Source organism: Rana temporaria, chromosome 7 (genome assembly GCF_905171775.1).
Source record: "Rana temporaria chromosome 7, aRanTem1.1, whole genome shotgun sequence".
NCBI lineage: Eukaryota > Metazoa > Chordata > Amphibia > Anura > Ranidae > Rana > Rana temporaria.
In genome coordinates this window covers 172,008,608-172,030,966 of record NC_053495.1, presented here as the reverse complement: position 1 = coordinate 172,030,966, position 22,359 = coordinate 172,008,608, and the positions used below count along the sequence as shown (strand labels likewise).

Here is a 22,359-nt window from a genome sequence, read left to right as displayed (position 1 = left end):
CGTCGCCGCTATTATGACGCGGCGACGGGCGCGACGCTGTCATATAAGGAATTCCACGCATGCGTCTATTCATTACGGCGCGTGCGGGGAATCCCTTTGGACGGATGGATCCGGTAAGTCTGTACAGACGAGCGGATCCATCCGTTGGAATGGATTCCAGCAGATAGATATTCTGTGCATGTCGACAAATATTTATCTGCTGGAAATCCATTCCAGGGGAGATTTATCTGCGGATAGATATCCGACGGAGTGTACACACCATAGGATCTATCCGCAGAAACCCATTTGATGGGATTTATCTGCGGATAGATTCTATGGTGTGTATGGGGCCTCAGAGAATTCAAGGAAGCAAATGTGTGGGGATCTTTACAAATTAAAGCGGAGTTGCGCCTTGGGGAAATAAAATTTAAAGTCAGCAGCTACAAATACTGTAGCTGCTGACTTTTACTATATGGACACTGTCCAGGGAGCCTTCACCCCAGCCAATCTTCGGATCGAGTGTCGGGTGCAACCACCGATATTCCAGGTAAGGGAATCTGGCAGTGAAGCCTTTCGGCTTCACACCCGGTTCCCTACCGCACATGTGCAAAGCACGCTGCGCTTTCTGAATTTGGCCCGGCAGTGCCAAAAACAGGTCCCCGTCCCCCCCGAAAGTTGCCAAATGTGACACCAGAGAGGGAGTAAGCAATTAAGCAGAAGTTTCACTTTTAGGTGAAACTCCGCTTTAAGTTTATAAACTTCAAGATCAATTAATAAGATTAATAAGCATAGGTTGGAAATAAATGAAATACAACGTGGAAATTAATATATGGTTTTACATTTTGACCATTTATATAAGACAAAGCTATGTTCACCTTGAATACCCAATCATCTGTAAAAGAAAACCGCATTTCTTTTCTAGCATGTGATTGAATAATGGAAGTGAACACAGCTTCTTCTTATTCATAAATCAAATCAACCCCAAACTGTGCAAATTCTGTACTCAGATCTTTATAGCAACTGTAAAGAATCTGTTATATTGTTACCAGGTGTTGCCATGCAGTTCGGGTGACACATCAAAACCATGCTGCTTTACAGCGATATCTGTGCTAAGACTGCTATAATGCACAGCAGACGGGAATATCGGCCTCTATGTCCTGTATTTCAGCCCTTTTCAAGGTCTTTAACATGGAAGAACCCTTTAAATAACATTCAGGTCTTAGGGAATCCCAGCTAATAAATAGTAGATCTATAACTCACAGTGCATTAGCATTGAGTTGAGATATAAAAATATGTAAAAGAATAAGATATGTGACATCCACAGTTAAAATTCAATTAAATAAACAGTAATAATGCCCAGAAAAGAAACACAGACAAAAAAAATACATTGTTCTTCTAGTGGTCAGTAGAGAATGCCCTCTTACGTGAATGGTTGGTATTGATCCTTACATTGTTGGCCAGAGGGAAGAATGTTCCTTACATTGGTGGCCAGAGGGAAGAATGTACCTTATATTGGTGATCAGTGAGAAGAATGCTCCTTATATTGGTGATCAGTGGGAAGAATGCTCCTTATATTGGTGATTATTGGGAAGAATGCTTCTTACATTGGTGGCCAGAGAGAAGAATGTTCCTTACATTGGTGGCCAGAGAGAAGAATTTTCCTTACATTGGTGGTCAGTGGGAAGAACACTCCCTAAATTGGTGGCCAGAGGGAAGAACACTCCCTAAATTGGTGGCCAGAGGGAAGAATGTTCCTTACATTGGTGGTCAGTGAGAAGAATGTTTCTTATATTGGTGGTCAGAGAGAAGAATGCCTCCCCTTACATTGGCGGCCAGAAGGAAGAATGTTCCTTACATTGGCGGCCAGAAGGAAGAATGTTCCTTAAATTGGAAGTCAGTGAAAAGAATGCTCATTAAATTGGTGGCCAGAGGGAAGAATGTACCTTATATTGGTGGTCATTGAAAAGAAAGCTCCCTTACATTGGTGGATCGGAGGGAAGAATGCTCCTTACATCGGTGGTCAGCGGGAATAATTCTCCCTTATATTGGTGGCCAGAGGAACTAATGCTCCTTACATTTGTGGTTAGTGGGAAGAATGCTCCTTACATAGGTAGCCAGAGGGAAGAATGCTCCTTACATTGGTGGTCAGTTGGAAGAATACTCCCTAATTTGGTGGCCAGAGGGAAGAATGTTCCTTATATTGGTGATCAGTGGGAAGAATGCTCCTTATATTGGTGATTATTGTGAAGAATGCTTCTTACATTGGTGGTCAGAGAGAAGAATGTTCCTTACATTGGTGGCCAGAGAGAAGAATGTTCCTTACATTGGTAGCCAGAGGGAAGAACGCTTACATTGGTGGCCAGAGGGACTAATGCTCCTTACATTTGTGGTCAGTGGGAAGAATGCTCCTTACATATGTAGCCAGAGGGAAGAATGCTCCTTACATTGATGGTCAGTGGGAAGAACACTCCCTAAATTGGTGATCAGTGGTAAGAATGTTCCTTATATTGGTGGCCAGAGAGAATGTTCCTTACATTGGTGGCCAGAGAGAAGAATGTTCCTTACATTGGTGGTCAGTGGGAAGAATGTTCCTTATATTGGTGGCCAGAGAGAATGTTCCTTACATTGGTGGCCAGAGAGAAGAATGTTCCTTACATTGCTGGTCAGTGGGAAGAATGTTCCTTACATTGGTGGCCAGAGAGAAGAATATTCCTTACATTGGTGGTCAGTGGGAAGAATGTTCCTTACATTGGTGGCCAGAGAGAAGAATGTTCCTTACATTGGTGGCCAGAGAGATGAATGTTCCTTACATTGGTGGCCAGAGAGATGAATGTTCCTTACATTGGTGGCCAGAGGGACTAATGCTCCTTACATTGGTGGCCAGAGAGAAGAATGTTCCTTACATTGGTGGCCAGGGGGACTAATGCTCCTTACATTTGTGGTCAGTGGGAAGAATGCTCCTTACATATGTAGCCAGAGGGACTAATGCTCCTTACATTGGTGGTCAGTGGGAAGAACACTCCCTAAATTGGTGGCCAGAGGGAAGAATGTTCCTTATATTGGTGATCAGAGGGAAGAATGCTTCTTACATTGGTGGCCAGAGAGAATGTTCCTTACAATGGTGGCCAGAGAGAAGAATGTTCCTTACATTGGTGGTCAGTGGGAAAAATGTTCCTTACATTGGTGGTCAGTGGGAAGAATGTTCCTTACATTGGTGGTCAGTGGGAAGAATGTCCCCTTACAGATAGCTAAAAAGATCATTGCTGTCAACAGTTGCTTATCTGAAAGGCAAAAATTGCTCAAGGAACCTCTACAGGAACTGTACATTTCCACTGAACTCTGGTTGAGAAAGACTATTGTATGGCAAAGATGTAGTAGTGGTATATCAAATGTGTACTAGAGAATTCACTGTGATTCATGGATTTGAAACTTGTATATGATGTTCTCATTCCTTACTATGTGAGGATACTGATAGGTAATATATACAGTACTTTATACTGCATGTAGAAGATTTATAAACAAATGTTCTCATGCCTTACTACGAAAAGAAACAAAAAGCAATGAATACTTACTGTATATACAGATGCTCTTATGGCTTACTGTGGGGAGTATAAAGGATACTGATATACAATGAATTATTTTCTGTGTATGTGGATGTTATCATACATTACTATACAGAGTAGAAATAATATTGATAGGCAGTAGATGATTTGGATACAGATGTTCTAATATCTTACTAGGAAGAGGAGAGAGTATACTGATGTTCAATGCATTTCTTCATACACAAATGTTCTCATACCTTGCTTTAAGAAGGAGAGAGGCTACTGATATAACATACACTTTATATATAGATGTTCTCATACCTTACTAGGAGGAGAAGAGATTACACTGATATACAAAATATACTCTATGTACAGATGTCCTCGTAAAATACTTTAAAGAGGAGGAGAGAGCATAATAATATACAAAATACGGTTTATATACAGATGTTCTCATACCCAGTGGCGGCTGGTGCTCAAAATTTTTGGGGGGCGCAAACGAAAAAAAAAATTGCAGCCTCACTGTGCCCATCACATGCAGCCACTGTGCCATCAAATGCAGCCACTGTGCCATGCCACCAAATGCAGCCACTGTGCCATCAATTGTCACCACTGTGCCATGCCATCAAACACAGCAACTGTGCCATCAATTGTCACCATTGTGCCATGCCATCAAACACAGCAACTGTGCCATCAATTGTCACCATTGTGCCATGCCATCAAATTCAGCAACTGTGCCATCAATTGTCACCACTGTGCCATGCAACACAGCAACTGTGCCATCAATTGTCACCACTGTGCCATGCCATCAAACGCAGCTACTTTTTTTTTTTGTGTGACTGCGGGAGGGGGGGGGGGGGGCGGCGCCTGTGCGTCCCTATGGATGGGCCGCCACTGCTCATACTTTACTATAAAGAGCAGGAGAGAGGATACTGATATACAATGTACAGTAAAACCTTGGATTGCGAGCATAATTCTTTCCAGAAACATGCTTGTAATCCAAAGCACTTGTATATCAAAGCATTTTTTTTACAGGGTATAAAAGAGAAGAGAGGCGCCTCTAAGGCCCCATTCACACCTCCGCGACAAAATGCCCGACGCCGGACGCTCGTGCCGCTGGAGGGGAGAATTCCCATTGCTGTCTATTGAGATGGTTCACATCTCATAGACGCCGTACGCCTGCCGCCTGAAAAAAAGTCCCGGACCCTTTTTTTCAGGCGGCATTGGCGTTCGGCCATACAAAGCAATGGGAAGGCTTTGTTAAAAAAAAAAAAAAAAGTTACACACTCGCGGCAAAATACGCGGCGTACCTTGTCGCGGAGGTGTGAATGCAGCCTAAGGGACTCACCCGGTGTAGCAATAAGTTGCTAAATGTTGTACCTTCATTAAATGTAACCATATTACTACACTTAGAGGCTCCTCTCTTCTTTTTTATACTCAGATGTGAGATGACGCTACTCTTATATCAAGACATCGCTTGTATATCAAGGCAAAATGTATTAAAACATCTTGCTTGTCTTGCAAAACGCTCTCAAACCAAGTTACTCTCAAACCAAGGTTTTACTGTATATTTTATATACATGTGTTCTCATACCTTACTAGGAGGAGAAGATGGGATGCTGATATACTACATCTACAGATGTTCTCATATCTTACTAAGTGGGGAGTGAGTGATACTGATTTACAACATATACTTTAGACAGAGTTTTTCTGATACCCTATAAGGAGAAGGAAGAATATGGATATGCAATGTATACTTTATATACAGATGTTCTCATACCTTACTATGAGATTTAGACATGATACTGATATACAACATATACTTTATATACAGATGTTCTGATACCATGCTTTGAAGATTAGATACGGATACTGATATACAACATATACTTTATATACAGATGTTTGCATAACTTACTATGCGTATTAGGAGAGGATACCGATATACAACGTATGCTTAATATACAGATGTTCACATACTTTACTAGAAGGAGAAGAGAGGATACTTATGTGTAATGTATACTTTATATACAGATGTGTTCATACCTGGACATAACTGGAAGGAGGAGGAAGGATACTGATATACAATGTATACTCTCTATACAGATGTTCTCCTGCCTTACTAGGAAGAGGAGGGAGGGTACTGATGCGTTATGTATATTATACGTATTATATAACAACGTTCTCATATCCTATTAGAAGGAGGAGGGAGGATACTGACACATTTTTCAGCAGAGGTATGATAGGGATGTAATGCAGGACTATGCAGTGTATGGATGTAATGCATACTATAGATCTGTATACCATCTCAATCCAGCAGATACTACAATGTAATCTGAAGTCATGTCTTCATACGCAGTGAAGTTTACTGGATATTCAAAAACTCATGTAAGATTAATTCCTAGCATCCTCTGTGCTTTGTACATTCACTTTTCCAAAGTCTATGCATTTTTTTTAGGCATCTATTTATATGGTATATATGTGAACACTCTTTGGTATCTATTGTGTATATATGTGTATATTCTTTAAAATTTATGATGTATATATGTGTATGTACTTTAGTATTTATAATATATATATATATGTATGTTCTTTAGTATTTATAATATACATATATATATATATATATATATATATATATATATATATATATATATATATATGTATATTCTTTGGTATTTATTGTGTATATATATGTGTATATTCTTTAGGATTTATGATGTATATATTTGTATGTTCTTTAGTATTTATAATATATATATATATATATATATATATATATATATATATATATATATATATATATATATATATATGTATATTCTGTGGTATTTATTGTGTATAGATGTGTATATTCTTTAGTATTTATTGTGTATATATGTGTATATTCTTTAGGATTTATGATATGTATATTCTTTCTTTAGGATTTATGATGTATATATCTGTATATTCTTTAGTGTTATGTAGAATAAATAATTAGCTCTAAAGGTCCTTTTAGTAAAGTGTTGGCCATTGTTGGATGTGTGTTGTAGTTGGAGGGGTGTGTGCATTATAGGGATGAGAAAAGATCCTCCTTCATTTATTCCCCCTCTCTGCCCCCAGACTTGGCTCTCGGCTCCTGTACTGCCAGCCTGGCACTGGGCACGTTCAGAAGACATGAAGAGTGCCCGTCACTAAGGGAAGAATCAGCCCAGTGACACCGGACAAGTAATGTGCTACTGACCATCGCTACAGCAGCATGAAGGGTGAGTGATGCCACCTGTACCCACTTACCTTCTCCTGGTAACCATAGCTAGGGCTGTACATTGATGATCTCCTGGATGATGTGTTATGTTTTAAATCCTAAATCAGCTTGTAGCTCTGTTACTGGTGAGAATGATCACTCAGTTGTTGAACACTGACATACAGCAAATCTGGAACTATATTGGATTTAGAGAAATCACGGAACCCTTTGCTGTCCATGCCGGGGGGTCGTTCTCTAATTTTCTTACTTAAGCTGGCCATACACTAGAAGAATTTTGTTCAAAATTTTTCATTTTAAGAATGTTTGTTTGATTTTCAAATCATTAGTGGGGTCAAATCGATGTTTGTTTTTTACCACAGTGATGAGCAGGGGTGGACTGACAACTCATGGGGCCCCGGGCAATAGGAGATTATGAAGCCCCCGGGCAATAGATTATGGGGCCACACAGTATACATACACACACATACAGTATACACACACATACAGTATACACACACACATACAGTATACATACACACACATACAGTATACACACACATACAGTATACACACACATACAGTATACACACACATACAGTATACATACACACACATACAGTATACACACACATACAGTATACACACACATACAGTATACACACACATACAGTATACATACACACACATACAGTATACACACACATACAGTATACACACACATACAGTATACATACACACACATACAGTATACACACACACAGTATACATACACACACATACAGTAAACATACACAGTATACACAATATACACACACAATATAAACACACAGCACCAGACATGTGCACTGCAGTTTTTTTTTTCGTTTTTTCGTTAATTCGGGAAAATCGTAAAATATTTTTTTTCCGTTTTATTCGTTTTTTTTGCTTTTTTCGTAAATTCGTAAATTAGAAAATTAGAAAATTCGGATTTCCGAATTTTCGGATTTCCGAAAAAGCAAAAAACCAATAAAACGTAAAAAAATAAATTTCCGAAAAAAACGAATGAAACGAAAATGAAAAAAATATATTTTCGGAAATTCGGAAATTCAAAAAATTCGGAAATTTACCATTTTTGAACTTTAGATTTTTGAATGTTACAATTTCACATTTTTTAATTTTCGAATTTCTTAAATTCAGAATTTCAAAAATTCAGATTTTTATTATTTTCGAATTTTCGATTTTTTTAATTTTCGAATTTTTTAATTTTCAAAATTCAGAATTTTTAAATTTTTTAATTTTCGAAATTTCTAATTTTCGAAATGTCGAATTTTTGAATTTTTCGAAATTTCGATTTTTTTAATTTTATATCTTTCGAATTTTCGAATTTTTTCATTTTCGAATTTTCGAATTTTCGAATTTCGAATTTTCGAATTTCGAATTTTCAAAATTCTGAATTTTCGATTTTTTATTTGAAAATTGGGAATTTCGAAAATATCGAAAGTTCCGAATTTTAGAAAATTTGAAATCCAAATTTCCATAAATCCGAATTTCCGATATTTCGGAAAATTTGGAAATGAAAAAATGTGGAAATACGAAAAAATTTTAATTCGGAATTTCGGAATTTCTAAAATTCTAAAATGAAAAAAAATCGAAAGTTCCACAATTTCGATTTTTTTTTAATTTTCGAATTTTTTAATTTTCGAATTATTCAATTTTCGAATTATTCAATTTTCGAAATTTCGAATTTCGAAAATTTGAAATTCGAAAATGAAAAATTCGTTAATTCGAAAAATAAAAAATTTGAAAATGAAAATTTAAAAAATAAAAAATTCGAAAATGTAAATTTGAAAAATAAAAAATCGAATATTCGAATACTCGAAATTTCGAAAAATAAAAAATGAAAAATTAGAAATTTCGAAAATTGAAAAATTCGATAATGAAAAAAAGTTTAATTTGAAAAATCGAAAATTCAAAAATTAGAAAATTCTAAAATGTGAAAAATTAAAAATCAAAATTCGGAAATACGAAAATTCGAAAATTAAAAATTCGGAAATTAAAAAATTCGGAAATTTCGGAAGTTCGAAAATTCGGAAATTGAAAAATTCGGAAATACGAAAATTCAGAAGTTCGGAAATTCGGAAATAAAAAATGTGGTGGAAGGAAAGAAAATTGAGTAATTTATGGGCTGCTTCTGAGTCAACTGTCCTATTGAAAACATTGCACTTACTTATGTAGCTGATCCCTTATCTCAATGGTTGTTGAAGGAATGAAGAAGATGGATAGCACTGAGCCACTGAGGCCATCATCTAGTGCAGGGGTCTCTAAACTGCCACCCTGGGGCCGGATGTGGCCGCTTACCTTTATCTGGTCCTAAGGGTATAACTCTTGCCACTGACACTAATAATGGGGCATCATTTCTGCCACTGACACCAACAATGGGGTAATATTCCTTCCACCGATACCAACAATGGGGCGTAATTCCTGCTTTATACTATTGCAGCGCTATACAAGTTACTCACACACACTATTCCTTCCACTGACACCAATGATGGGGCATAATTTCTACCACTGACACCAACAATGGTGCATGATTCCTGCCACTAACACCAACAATGGGCCACTATTCCTTCCACTGACACCAATGATGGGGCATAATTCCTGCCACTGACACCAACAATGGGGCATGATTCCTGCCACTGACACCAACAATGGGCCACTATTGCTTCCACAGACACCAATGATGGGGCATAATTCCTGCCACTGACACCAACAATGGGCCACTATTCCTTCCACTGACACCAATGATGTGGCATTATTCCTGCCACTGACACCAACAATGGGGCATGATTCCTGCCACTGACACCAACAATGGGCCACTATTGCTTCCACAGACACCAATGATGGGGCATAATTCCTGCCACTGACACCAACAATGGGCCACTATTCCTTCCACTGACACCAACGATGTGGCATTATTCCTGCCACTGACACCAACAATGGGGCATGATTCCTGCCACTGACACCAACAATGGGCCACTATTGCTTCCACAGACACCAATGATGGGGCATAATTCCTGCCACTGACACCAACAATGGGGCATAATTCCTGCCACTGACACCAACAATGGGCCACTATTCCTTCCACTGACACCAATGATGGGACATAATTCCTTCAACTGACAACAAAAATGGGGCACTCTTCCTCCCACTGACTCCCACTGACACCAACTTTTCCTTCCCTTAATACCAAGGATCGGGGATTGTTTACTCCCACTGTGCACAGTCTGGCCCCCCTAAAGTCTGAAGGACAGTAAATTGGCCCTTTCTTTAGGAAGTTTGGAGACCCCGGATCTAGTGGGTAATTTACAAACCTCTACATTTATTACAACACTAGATTTCTATAAGACTAACCATGTACACATTTGAAGTAATATCTAAAAGTACTTTAAGTCAATGACTAAAATAATAAAAATATGTGCTCTCTAAATATAACATACGCTTTCTTTGCAAACTCATGTTGTTGCTGCCAAGTAATCAGCGCATAATCAGTCAATATCAACGACTTTCCATCCACGGGGAATCCCGAATACCAGAAACTGATCTACTTCTGCACATTTCTCATATCAGATTTATTCTGTTGAGGAACTGACAGGGTCATTTTAAGCCTAATATCGGGATATTTTTTTTCGTTTCGGGGAGAGTGCAGAAGTTTAACATTTTTCTTTCGTTTTTTTTTTTGTATTTTTGAATATCATCCTGTTGGCTTTTACCACGCAGTTGTAAAGTAAAGTTTTCAGTTCCCCCAATTATTTCTAAAAAACGTGAAATGTTGCCGTTTGTTGGAAGAACAACAGCATGTAATGTAAAGTACTGTGACTATTTAATGTATGCATTATGCCTATCTATGCAGCAGGTGGCACTGCAGTTTTATAGTGTGTTCTCTATGGTAATGTAATGAGAAGAAGCTTTTGCTTTACTCACCTCACTGTTCTCTTGTATGCTTCTTGTTGTTCCTGTTCCTGTTTCCATGCTGTAAGACATAATCTAATATCCTCCATGAAAGTAAAGAGCCAGATTCACAGAAAAAGTACGCCGGAGTATCTGCTGATACTCCGGCGTACTTTCAAATTTGCCACGTCGTATCTTTATTTTGAATTCACAAACAAAGATACAACGGCATTTGGCTAAGATCCGACAGGCGTACGGCTTCGTACGCCTTCGGATCTTAGGATGCAATACTTCGGCGCCCGCTGGGTCGAGTTCGTGTCGTTTTCCGCGTCGGGTATGCAAATTAGCCGTTTACGGCGATCTACGAAGGCACGTGCGTTCGTCGCATTCTCTTACGTCGTCGCTAGTCGGCTTTTCCCGTCACAAAGTTACGGCTGCTATTTAGGTGGTGTAAAAATAGACAGCCCATGTTAAAGTATGGCCGTCGTTCCCGCGTCAAATTTCAATTTTTTTTTTTTTGCGTAAGTCGTCCGGGAATATGAAAGGACGTAACGCACGTCGCCGTTCAAAACATTACGTCGGGGCGACGTCATTTCGCGCAAAGCATGGCGGGAAATTTCAAAACGGAGCATGCGCAGTAAGTTCGGCGCGGGAACGTGCCTAATTTAAATGGTACACGCCCCATTTGAATTAGGCGGGCTTGCGCCGGACGGCTTTACGCTACGCCGCCGCAAGTTTACAGGCAAGTGCTTTATGAACCAAGCACTTACGCTGAAAACTTGCGGCGGTGTAACGTAAACGGGATACGTTACGTGTAAAAGTACATGAATCTGGCCCAAAGTGTATTGCTGTATACAAGAAGCTTCCAGCGCATTATTTCAATACTCTGCACAACACAGTTTTGGCTAAATGTATTAAGCTTGGAACACACAATGATAATATCGGATAAATGCTCGTCAATTTTTTATTTTGCATGCTAGTCTCATATTGAAAACAAATAGGTTACTAGTTGTGAAAACTCTCTTCAGACAGAATACAATGTCCTGCAATGACGTAATGTATTGTAATGTACTATTTTGTTTCGGAGTATGCGCAGTCTTGGTCACTCAATTTTTTTACGTGCAAATACTGTACTGATTAAAAGAAAATCGTTAGTTCTTATTTTACAAGAAACAATGTTGTGCTTTTCCCTTTGGATAATTTCACATAAACTGTCTGCAGAGGCATCGGCTGAAGCCCCGATTGTAACCCCGTCAAGGCCCAAGTCTCACGGTGGCAGGACTGCATTATTAGCCCCGAGCCGCCGAGCGAGTGGCAAGCGCCGGGATCGATCTGATCCCGAGCGCCGCCGAATGTAGCCGAGTGTGGCCGAGTCCCATAGCAGGTCCCGCCTTCTGGAGCCTGCGCAACGCCTATAATGGACGTCCCACTGGTCCAATGCCGTGGCCGCGGGATGTGTGACGTCCATCATAGGCGCTGCACTGGCTCCAGAAGGCGGGAATTACAATACAATAGCACATTCAGTTTAAAATGTAAATTAAATGCAAAACATTTTTTGTATAGATTTAAAAGAAAAAAACATTATAAATACCTTTTTTTCCTTTTTTATAACTGATCACATTCCCTCTGTCCTCAGCTGCATAAGAGCTGAGGTAGGAGGAGAAGCAGCTGCATACTAAGCTTCCCAGTAAATACCTGTGCAGCGAGGGTGCCATGACAAGTCTGATCATTGGAGGTGAGCATACTGAGTTCCCAGCATAGCCAGAGAACTGACCATGCTGTGCTCACCTGCTTAGTGTGGTCAGTTTTTAACAGGAAAGCAAGGGAACTAGCAGCAACATTGGGGGTTTCACACAAAGGAAGCAATACAAAGGGAACAGGATACTTTTTCATACAAGCACATGGTGCAGCTAGCACATATCGGGATTATGAAGTGTTGGGGTAACAAACACTTTAAGGTAATCTGTTGCTATAAAAAAAACAAGAAAAAACAAGGTTTCCTTAAGGAAGCGCTATCCTATAAACATAACAATTATACTATTATAATTTTTATACATACATGTATTGTATTTATGTATAATAATAATAATAATAATAGTATTATTATGTATAATAAATATAATAATTGTATAATTGTTATGTGTAACGGCCAGGGGTTAATGCCGTTTACGATATTCCATTCCACCAACCCACGACAGCTTATCAACACTCCACAATCCGGCAGACGAACATGGCCCATACAGATTCCCCAGAAACGAGACACAGCTCTGTTCTCTGGTTCAACAGGAATAGACTTTAATGGTAAACTCAGGCTTCTTATATACAGTTTAGGAACCACAATGAACAATGACTTAACTCCACCCACAACATGACACAAGAAACTCAATACACATCCTTTAGGAGACAGACATTCTGTCTCCTAGAGAATCTACATGAGAAAATTACTAATCATTTACCCAGACAAGGTGACTCCGAGATAAGCTCTTCTCACCTGCTATACAATACACATTTAGCATCAATAGAAATTCACACAATACAGTGTTCATTCGCATAACACAATGAAAGGTCTTTAGAAGCCAGACTAAGGTTAGTTTACATGACAGTAGCAGACTTAATTACCCCCTTAAGATTCTGAACCCAACAGGTCAATAGAAGAGTGACTCATTCATGTGGGAACACAGACTGTGTTCCCACATGAATGAGTCACTCTTCTATTGACCTGTTGGGTTCAGAATCAACAACCTGTAATTAGTTCTTCCAGACATTCTTGAATATATTGTGGATTACATTACTGCCCCATCTCATGTAGTCCAAGATATAATTTCTCAGTCATCCTATGCCCCTAGTGGACATAGGATGACTTTAGACACGAGAGTCTTCTGTGAAGCTGAAACAGGAGTACCCCACACCCTGCAAGAGCCTCTGGGTCCCACGGGCCCTCCCGTTACATTATGTTTATGGGATATTACTGCTTTGAGGAAACCTTGTTGTTTTTTCTTGTTTCTTTGTGCTAATTTATAATTTTATGGTAGCAGCTTTATTTTGCCTTTTTTGCAAAAAATCTTGGCACCGAAGGGGGGAGGAGACAAATCAGCAGAAGTTCCACTTTTGGGTGGAACTCTGCTTTAATGCATTCTATGGATAGATTGATAGCAGCAGGAGCCATTGGCTCTTGCTGCTATCGATCAAATCCAGTGACATGGGGGCAGGGCAAAGTCAATGGACGCAGCAGCAGGACTAGTGAGCGCGCTTGCATGAGTACCCCCATGGAATGCGGCTCTCCTTGGGGGCACTAGAGGAGGAGCCAGGAGCGCCGCCGGGAGACCCTAGAAGAGGAGGATCGGGGCCACTCTGTGCAAACCCTTGCACAGAGCATATAAGTATAACATGTTTGTTATTTTTTGTATTTTTTTTAAACAAACCTTTACAATTACTTTAATCATGGCAGCACTGGAGTTTCAGACACAGGAAGAGGACAGGGCATCCCTACAGTGAACATTTCTCCAGAATACAGCTGCCTGCACAACATGGGGCAGGTAAGTGATGTGAATAAAGCTGTAGGGGATTTTTTTTCCTAAACTTCAGCTTTAACCACTTAAGGACCGCCTCCTGCACATTTACGTCGGCAGAATGGCACGGCTGGGCACATGCACGTACAGGTACGTGCCGTGCTATTGTCCAGCTGTGGGTCGCGGGCGCGCGCCCGGTCCGAAGCTCTGTGACCAGGACCCACGGACCCGATCGCCGCTAGAGTCCCGCGATCGGTCCCCGGAGCTGAAGAACGGGGAGAGCCGTGTTTAAACACGGCTTCCCCGTTCTTCACTGTGGCGGCGTCATCGATCGCGTGATCCCTTTTATAGGGATACATAATCGATGACGTCACACCTACAGCCACACCCCCCTACAGTTGTAAAAACAGATGAAGTCACACATAGCCCCATCAGCGCCCCCTGTGGTTAACTCCCAAACTGCAACTGTCATTTTCACAATAAACAATGCATTTTAAATGCATTTTTTGCTGTGAAAATGACAATGGTCCCAAAAATGTGTCAAAATTGTCCGAAGTGGCCGCCATAATGTCGCAGTCACAAGTAGTAAAGTAGTAAAAAAAAAAATTAATAAAAATGCAATAAAACTATCCCCTATTTTGTAAACGCTAGAAATTTTGCGCAAACCAACCGATAAACGCTTATTGTGATTTTTTTTTACCAAAAATAGGTAGAAGAATACGTATCGGCCTAAACTGAGGAAAAAATTATTTTTTTATATATTTTTGGGGGATATTTATTATAGCAAAAAGTTGTCGCTCTATTTTTGTTTATAGCGCAAAAAATAAAAACCGCAGAGGTGATTAAATACCACCAAAATAAAGCTCTATTTGTGGGAAAAAAAGGACGGCAATTTTGTTTGGGAGCCACGTCGCATGACCGCGCAATTGTCTGTTAAAGCGACGCAGTGCCGAATCGCAAAACCTGGCCGGGTCCTTTAGCTGCATTTTGGTCCGGGTCTTAAGTGGTTAAAGTAGCGTTAGGAATACTGCAAGATGAAAACAAGGCCAGGCCACAAGGCTGCAACTGCTGATCCAGGCCTGTATCTGAGGTCCACCATTACATTCACACATATGTCAAGGAGGGCAACACACATGGGAGACAGTGGGGTGTTTACAACTGTAGTTACCCTTTAAATATTGTTTTCCAATGACTAAATCATTTGCAGACTTGATTATTATGATATATTACAGTCGCAGGGTCATTTATTTCCCCCCTTGTTGTCCCTGATCCATTTTAGCATGATGCAACTCTTGAGAAAGGAGGGGGGTTTGTTTTAATATAAAAACTGTTTATTTACACGATGAGGTAATTGATTCCATAAGTCTCATGAGAGCTACTAAATTCAGTAATGTGTGTGCTGAGTCCCCGTGTTTGCCTTCTTTGTTAGCCGGCTGTCACTGGGGCTCCTGCGTGAAGAGAAACAATACTCTGTAAGATGATTTTCTTCTACTATCCAAAGGGCCTCTCTGCAGACAATGATTTTATACAATGAATGTTCTTATTTATCCTTTCATTTTTTTTTTTTTTTTTTATATTTGCTTTTAACCACTTATGCTCCAGAGGATTTGGCTGCCAAATGACTGGGCCACTTTTTGCGATTGGGGACTGCGTCGCTTTAACTGACAATTGCGCCGGTCGTGAGATGTAGCTCCCAAACAAAATTTATATCCTTTTTTTCGCCCAAATAGAGCTTTCTTTTGGTGGTATTTGATCACCTCTGCGTTGTTGTTTTTTTTGCGCTATAAACAAAAATAGAGCGATAATTTGAAAAAAAAGCTATATTTTTTACTTTTTGCTATAAAAAATATCCCCCAAAAATATATAAAAAAAATAATTTTTCTTCAGTTTAGGCTGATATTTATTCTACATATTTTTGGTAAAAAAAAAAAATCGCAAAAAGTGTATAGTGATTGGTTTGCGCAAAAGTTATAGGCCCAGATTCAGAAAGAGTTTACGTTGGCGTATCTATTGATACGCCACGTAAATTCTAGGATGCGCCGGCGTATCTTCTTTCTGTATTCAGAAACCAAGATATGCCGAAATTTGGCTAAGATACGACTGACGTAAGTCTCTAACGCTGTCCTATCTTAGTTGCATATTTACGCTGGCTGCTAGGTGGCGCTTCCGGAGATTTATGCGTAGAATATGTAAATTAGGTACATACGCCGATTCAGAAACGTACGTCTGCCCGGCGCATTTTTTTACGTCGTTTACGTAAGGCTTTTTCCGGCGTAAAGTTACCCCTGCTATATGAGGCGTAGCCAATGTTAAGTATGGACATCGGGCCAGCGCCGAATTTTGCGTCGTTTGCGCAAGTCGTTCGCGAATAGGGCTTTGCGTAAGTTACGTTCACGTCGAAAGCATTGACTATTTGCGCCGTAATTAGGAGCATGCGCACTGGGATACCTTCACGGACGGCGCATGCGCCGTTCGTTAGAAACGTCATTTACGTAGGGTCACACTTAATTTACATAAGACACGCCCACATCTTCCATATTTGAATTTGGCGGGCTTACGCCGGCCCTTATACGCTACGCCGCCGTAACTTCGGGCGCATAATCTTTCTGAATACCATACTCGCCTCTTAAAGTTACGGCGGCGTAGCGTATAGGAGATACGCTACGCCCGCCTAAAGATACACAATTGTATCTGAATCTGGCCCATAGTGTCTACAAAATAGGGGGTCGTTTTATGGCATTTTTATTATAATTTAATTTTTTACTAGTTTTTTATCGTGTTATTTTTTTAACCAGTAGGGGGCGAGGAAGGGGTTAAGTGTGTCTTAGGGAGCGATTCTAACTGTGAGGGGGCTGGGCTACATGTGACACGACACTGATCACTGCTCCCGAATTTACAGGGAGCAGTAGGCAGAACAGGGAGACAGGGAGATGCCTTACATAGTTACATAGTTAGTCAGGTTGAAAAAAGACACAAGTCCATCCAGTTCAACCACAAAAAAATAAACAAACAAAATAAAAAACACAATACAATCCCATACACCCAACTCCATACCCACAGTTGATCCAGAGGAAGGCAAAAAACCCCAGCAGAGCATGATCCAATTTGCTACAGCAGGGGAAAAAATTCCTTCCTGATCCCCCGAGAGGCAATCGGATTTACCCTGGATCAACTTTACCTACAAATCTTAGTACTCAGTTATATTCTGTACATTTAGGAAAGAATCCAGGCCCTTCTTAAAGCAATCTACTGAGCTGGCCAGAACCACCTCTGGAGGGAGTCTGTTCCACATTTTCACAGCTCTTACTGTGAAAAAACCTTTCCGTATTTGGAGGTGAAATCTCTTTTCCTCTAGACGTAAAGAGTGCCTTGTTTATGGAAAGGCATCCCCCCGTTCTGCCTTTCCGTGACACGAACACGGATATGGGGGTACCACCTGTCTTCCTGTACTGGGCCGGGGCAGCAGATGAATTGGATATGGGCAGGGAGAATGATTGGTGTGGCGGTGGGTGGGGGCAGTCTCATAGGGAAACATGCACAGCTGAGGCTGTCAATCACCGACTGTGTGCTGGATCCCTTGGAGTCAGATAGCAGAAGAAGGAGACAGCAAATAGAAATCACAATAGGTAATTTGGCTAGAGGCAACTGTACACTATAGAGGAATATGCTTTGTTCATATTTCATGTCAGAGGTTTATAACCACTTTAAAATCTTCCCTGGCATATGGCAACATTTGCCCTCTGCACCCATAGCAAGAAGCTGCAAAGAGTTTCCTGCCTTTAGAAATCAGCTCATACATGTAAATTCAAATGATATATAAAAAAAAAAAAAAAAATTTAGGCTTTTTCTTAAAAAATCTTCTTCATTGTTCTTCATAATGGCCACAATTATAAAGGCCACAATTATTTGTAAAGCCTTTAAATCTATACAAAAAGAGATTCTGCTGTTAATTGCTGTTTGTTGTTTTAAAAAATTGAGATCAGACTATATTTACATTTTGGAGGATTGCACTAATCCCGCTGATACAGCCCCCTCCACCTTTCCAAACATTGAAATAATATTTTCAGATTTATGCTTCAAATTAAACTTAACAAAGGTTCCATTTATTTTCCGAGAGTAATGGTTTGTTTAGACTATCTGTGATTTGTGCTCACATTTTCCTCATTTTGCTGGAAATAAGGGAGATTTTCATATAGTTGTCAAATCGTTTTATTACAAAATGTCTTTTGTATAACTGGTGTGCTATGACAATCCGACTAGTCATTGTATTCCTTGTCTAAAGTAATAGCTCTTGGAAAATATAATTAAAAGGATTGTGTGGGGGAAAGTGTCAGCGATAGTAAGTGTGGAGATGTTGGCATGTGTTCCCACATACAGTGTATGGTGCTACAACATCCCCCAAATCAATGTGGCCTGATATGCAAATAGCGACTTTTGGCAAATAGTGACTTTAGTAACTTAAAGTGGAACTTTGCCCAAAATGGTAAGTTCCACTTTAAGTCTCCCCCCCTCTACTTAAGTTGGCACATAATTTGGGGGGAGGCAAGTACCTAGTTTTGACTGGTACCCACTCCCACTTCTGCTTGGATTGCCTAGGCAACATTCTTCCCTCCCCCTCCCTCCCTGCAGTCTTCTTGGACCTGTCACAGGTCCCAGAACACTGCAGGACCATTGTGTGCAGTGGGAAGCCAGTGTTCTATCAGATAGTGCCAGCTATTGATATGTGCCTGGGACGAGCTGCGCATGCGCTGCACAGAACACCACTATCCAATAGAACACCGGCGCTGGGAACCCGAAGGCTAGTGAAAAACTAGCCCAGGTGAGGACGGTGCTGGATCCATGGACATTTAAATGTCCTATTATTTGGGGGGGGCCATGGGCAAGAGCGGCCATGTGAGCGGTTGCATCTCACAGGGCTCCTGACACCGATCCTTCTCTGATCCTTCTCCTAGCTTGTATACCCGGCTGTCTTGGCTCTCTCCAGCGGCAGTACCTCTCTCTGCATCAGCGGTGGCTCCTGATTGTGGCAATGCTAATCATGCTGACCAGAAAGGCAGGCAAGGAGGATGGAGCACAGCTCGACATCCAAAATTGCGCGGCGGCTCTCTCACAGTGGAGCAGATAAACTTAAAGACACAATGAGTAAAACGCCCAACTCCCTCAAGTCAACAAGCAAAGATCCCTCTAAAGACATGCTGTACTATGCCCTGAAGCTAGCGGGCCCCACTGGGCAGGGCACGGAGAAGATTTCGCTGTCATACCAGCTATTTTCCACACAGGGACTGTGGATGATCAATCAGTGCAGGCCTCAGCTGCCAGTGCAGAACAGCTCCCCTCAGACAACGAGGAGGGTGAAAAGAGGTGGAGCAACCTACTCTATCTGAAATACTTAAAGCAGTGAACAAGTGCACTTTGTCTGTCAATGCACTAAAAGAGCACTTTGGGGGGTTTAAGCAGGAGGTGAGATTGATACACCAGGATTTACAAAAGATGAGAGAGCGTACAACAGCAGTTAAAAGCAGAAAATGCGATGTGGAGGATAAGCTGGCCCCACTTGTTAGAGACACTCAATCCACTCCAAGGCTAGCAAAGGCCACAAAAATGAGAGCAGAGGATATAGATAATCGTCTAAGACAAAATTACATGCAGAATGTGGGGTTCCCAGGGAAAGTGGAGGGGAGGGACCCCACAGAATTTGTGGAACAATGGCTTCTAGAGGTGTTTGGTAAAGGATCCTTCACTCCCCTATACTCGGTTGAAAGGGTACATAGAGTGCCGTCAAGACCATTACCTCCGGGATGCCCATCTCGCACAATGCTGGCCCCATTGCTAAACTATAATAATAAAGAAATTGTCCTCCGAAAAGCTAGAGAGAACCGCAACATCAATACAATGGAGTCAGAAAATCCTTTTATTTTGACTTTTCAGCAGAGCTTCAAAGAAGCAAAGCCCGCTTTGCGGATGTGAAACGGAGGCTTCAAAATCCCCAAGTAACCTATACTATGGTTTCCGGCCAAACTTCGGTATCACTGCCAGAGGGAAAACCCACTTCTTTGAATCTAAAACTGATGTATCGGAATGTCTGAATGCTAATGAAAACGCCCTGACAGACGAGGAGGGAAGCAGATGAAGACGACTGACGACCTGCCTACTTCTCCAAGCAGAAACCATATATCAAGTTCACTTCAGTCATGTCGTTATGGCTGGGAGAATAGATTATCCTATTCCTACAATGTGCTGGTAAATGAGCTATAACTTTGACAGAGCTTTAATTGACATGTTTCAATCTAGGCCTAATGGCGTCTTCCCAAGTACTCTTTGAATGGAAAGACCTGTTGTCCTCCATGATTATGATACATTTTTTGTTGCTAAATCTTAGTGTGACCACTTTATCACTACCTTGGATTGAGACCTTGATCTTCTGTTTATTATTACCAGCATCGTAGTGGTCTGTGCAAACCGGCATTATGGTCGATCACACCACCCAGTTTTTGCATACAGATGGTTTGGTTTGCACCCGTTCTGTTTGTTGTTCAAGAGAGGTCTACTGTACCCCTCAGGCTATGGTGTTATACCGCCGGTCAGTACTGCTTTGGGCCACTGTGACTTTGCCCTGCCTTGTTGATTTGATCCCAGTCCCTACTGGGAATGGAATGCCTACAGGTCATATCAGGCGCTTTCTCCACATTTTGTTGAACCTTTACTCACCTTTAAAAGATGGCAGCTGTGACTATTATCTCATGGAACGTTAGAGGGCTCCATAACCCACTTAAGAGATCTATGGTCTTTTCTACACTAAGAAAGTACTTACCTGCAATATGTGTTTTAGAAAGAGACTCACCTCACCACGGATACGCTGTCATTCCTGGAGTACTCCTGGGTGGGGTGGGACTTCAACTCTACCCACACCTCTTACTCCATGGGGTAAGTGTGATGGTCCACCGCACGTTGAACTTTCAGGTGTACGATAAGCGTGTGGAAGCTGAGGGTCAATATGTAATCCTGTTATGCTGTATTTTTCATGTCAAATATATTCTTGCATGTGTGTATATACCACCTCCATTTAATTTCGCAGTACTAAGGGTTATGCTGACTTACCAGCTGGGCAACCCTGGGATCCCCCTGTACTTAGTAGGAGACCTCAATTGTTATCTGGACCCAAGTATAGACAAAAATCCCCCAGTGTGCCCCCGGAAGTGGCACCCGCCGTATGGCACTTTTGAAACTTGCTGATGAGGCAGGGTGGATACACCCCTGGCGTAATAGGCATCCCGGACAGAAGCAATTCTCCTGCTTTTCCAAAACCCATAGCTCTCTATCAATGATTGATCTCTGTCTTTGTACCCCACCTGCATCATACTTAATACAGGATGTAACATATGCCCAGAGAGGCATCTCAGACCATTCACCATACTGGTCTATTTAGGTGCGAGATCCCACACATCGTTGCCAAAAGCTCCAAGGATGCTAAGCCAGGGAACTTAGATTTTGCCCTCCATAACATCCCTGTGGCCTCTAATTTCACCTCTGGATTATATATGCCTGAACCTGTCACCTTTAATAGCATGCATTCGGGATAAAGTCAAAATATGAACTAAACTTAGGCTATCTGTGGTAAGGAGAACTAACCTTATAAAAATTATCCCTATGCCACAGTTATTCTATATATTACACAACTCTCCCATGGTTATTCCCCTCAAGATATACATTTTTATCAACTCCACCTTTCATGCACTTATATGGCACACTAAAGAGAATTAAGCTATAAATACTTTAAAGACCGAAGGAGTGTGGCAGTCTGGCATTGCCCAATCCTTGGCTTTTACTATGTGGCAGGCCAGTTACAGCATATTGCTAGAGCCATGACCTGGTCCAAAAATTACCCTGATACAACGGCAAATGCAGAAGGTTACAGGGTTTACTAGATACAGCCCGATATGGGACAATGCACACTATGGGGAGCTGCAGATGTTACAATATGGGACCAAGTGGCGACACTATGGTATTATGCTTTTATCCCATTTAATTGAAAATGGTAAACTTTCACCACTTTACAGGCTAAATTTCAACTTCCTCAGAATATGTATTTCCACTATATCCAACTCCAGAATGCGGTTAAGACGCAGTCTGGTTCTGAACCTTGGGTGCAGACTCCAATACCTATTTTTAACTATATGTCTGA

At 40.9% G+C, this 22,359-nt stretch overlaps 1 protein-coding gene across 1 annotated transcript in view; it reads left to right on the top strand.

Moving 5' to 3' along the window:
- GLIS1 (GLIS family zinc finger 1) overlaps nt 1–22,359 on the top strand; it is a 170,842-nt gene that overhangs the window by 9,746 nt on the left and 138,737 nt on the right. The window contains exon 2 of the mRNA XM_040361052.1: nt 6,621–6,763. Coding sequence (XP_040216986.1) covers nt 6,757–6,763 — 7 coding nt within the window. The 5' untranslated portion in view covers nt 6,621–6,756. The remainder of the gene's footprint in view (nt 1–6,620; nt 6,764–22,359) is intronic.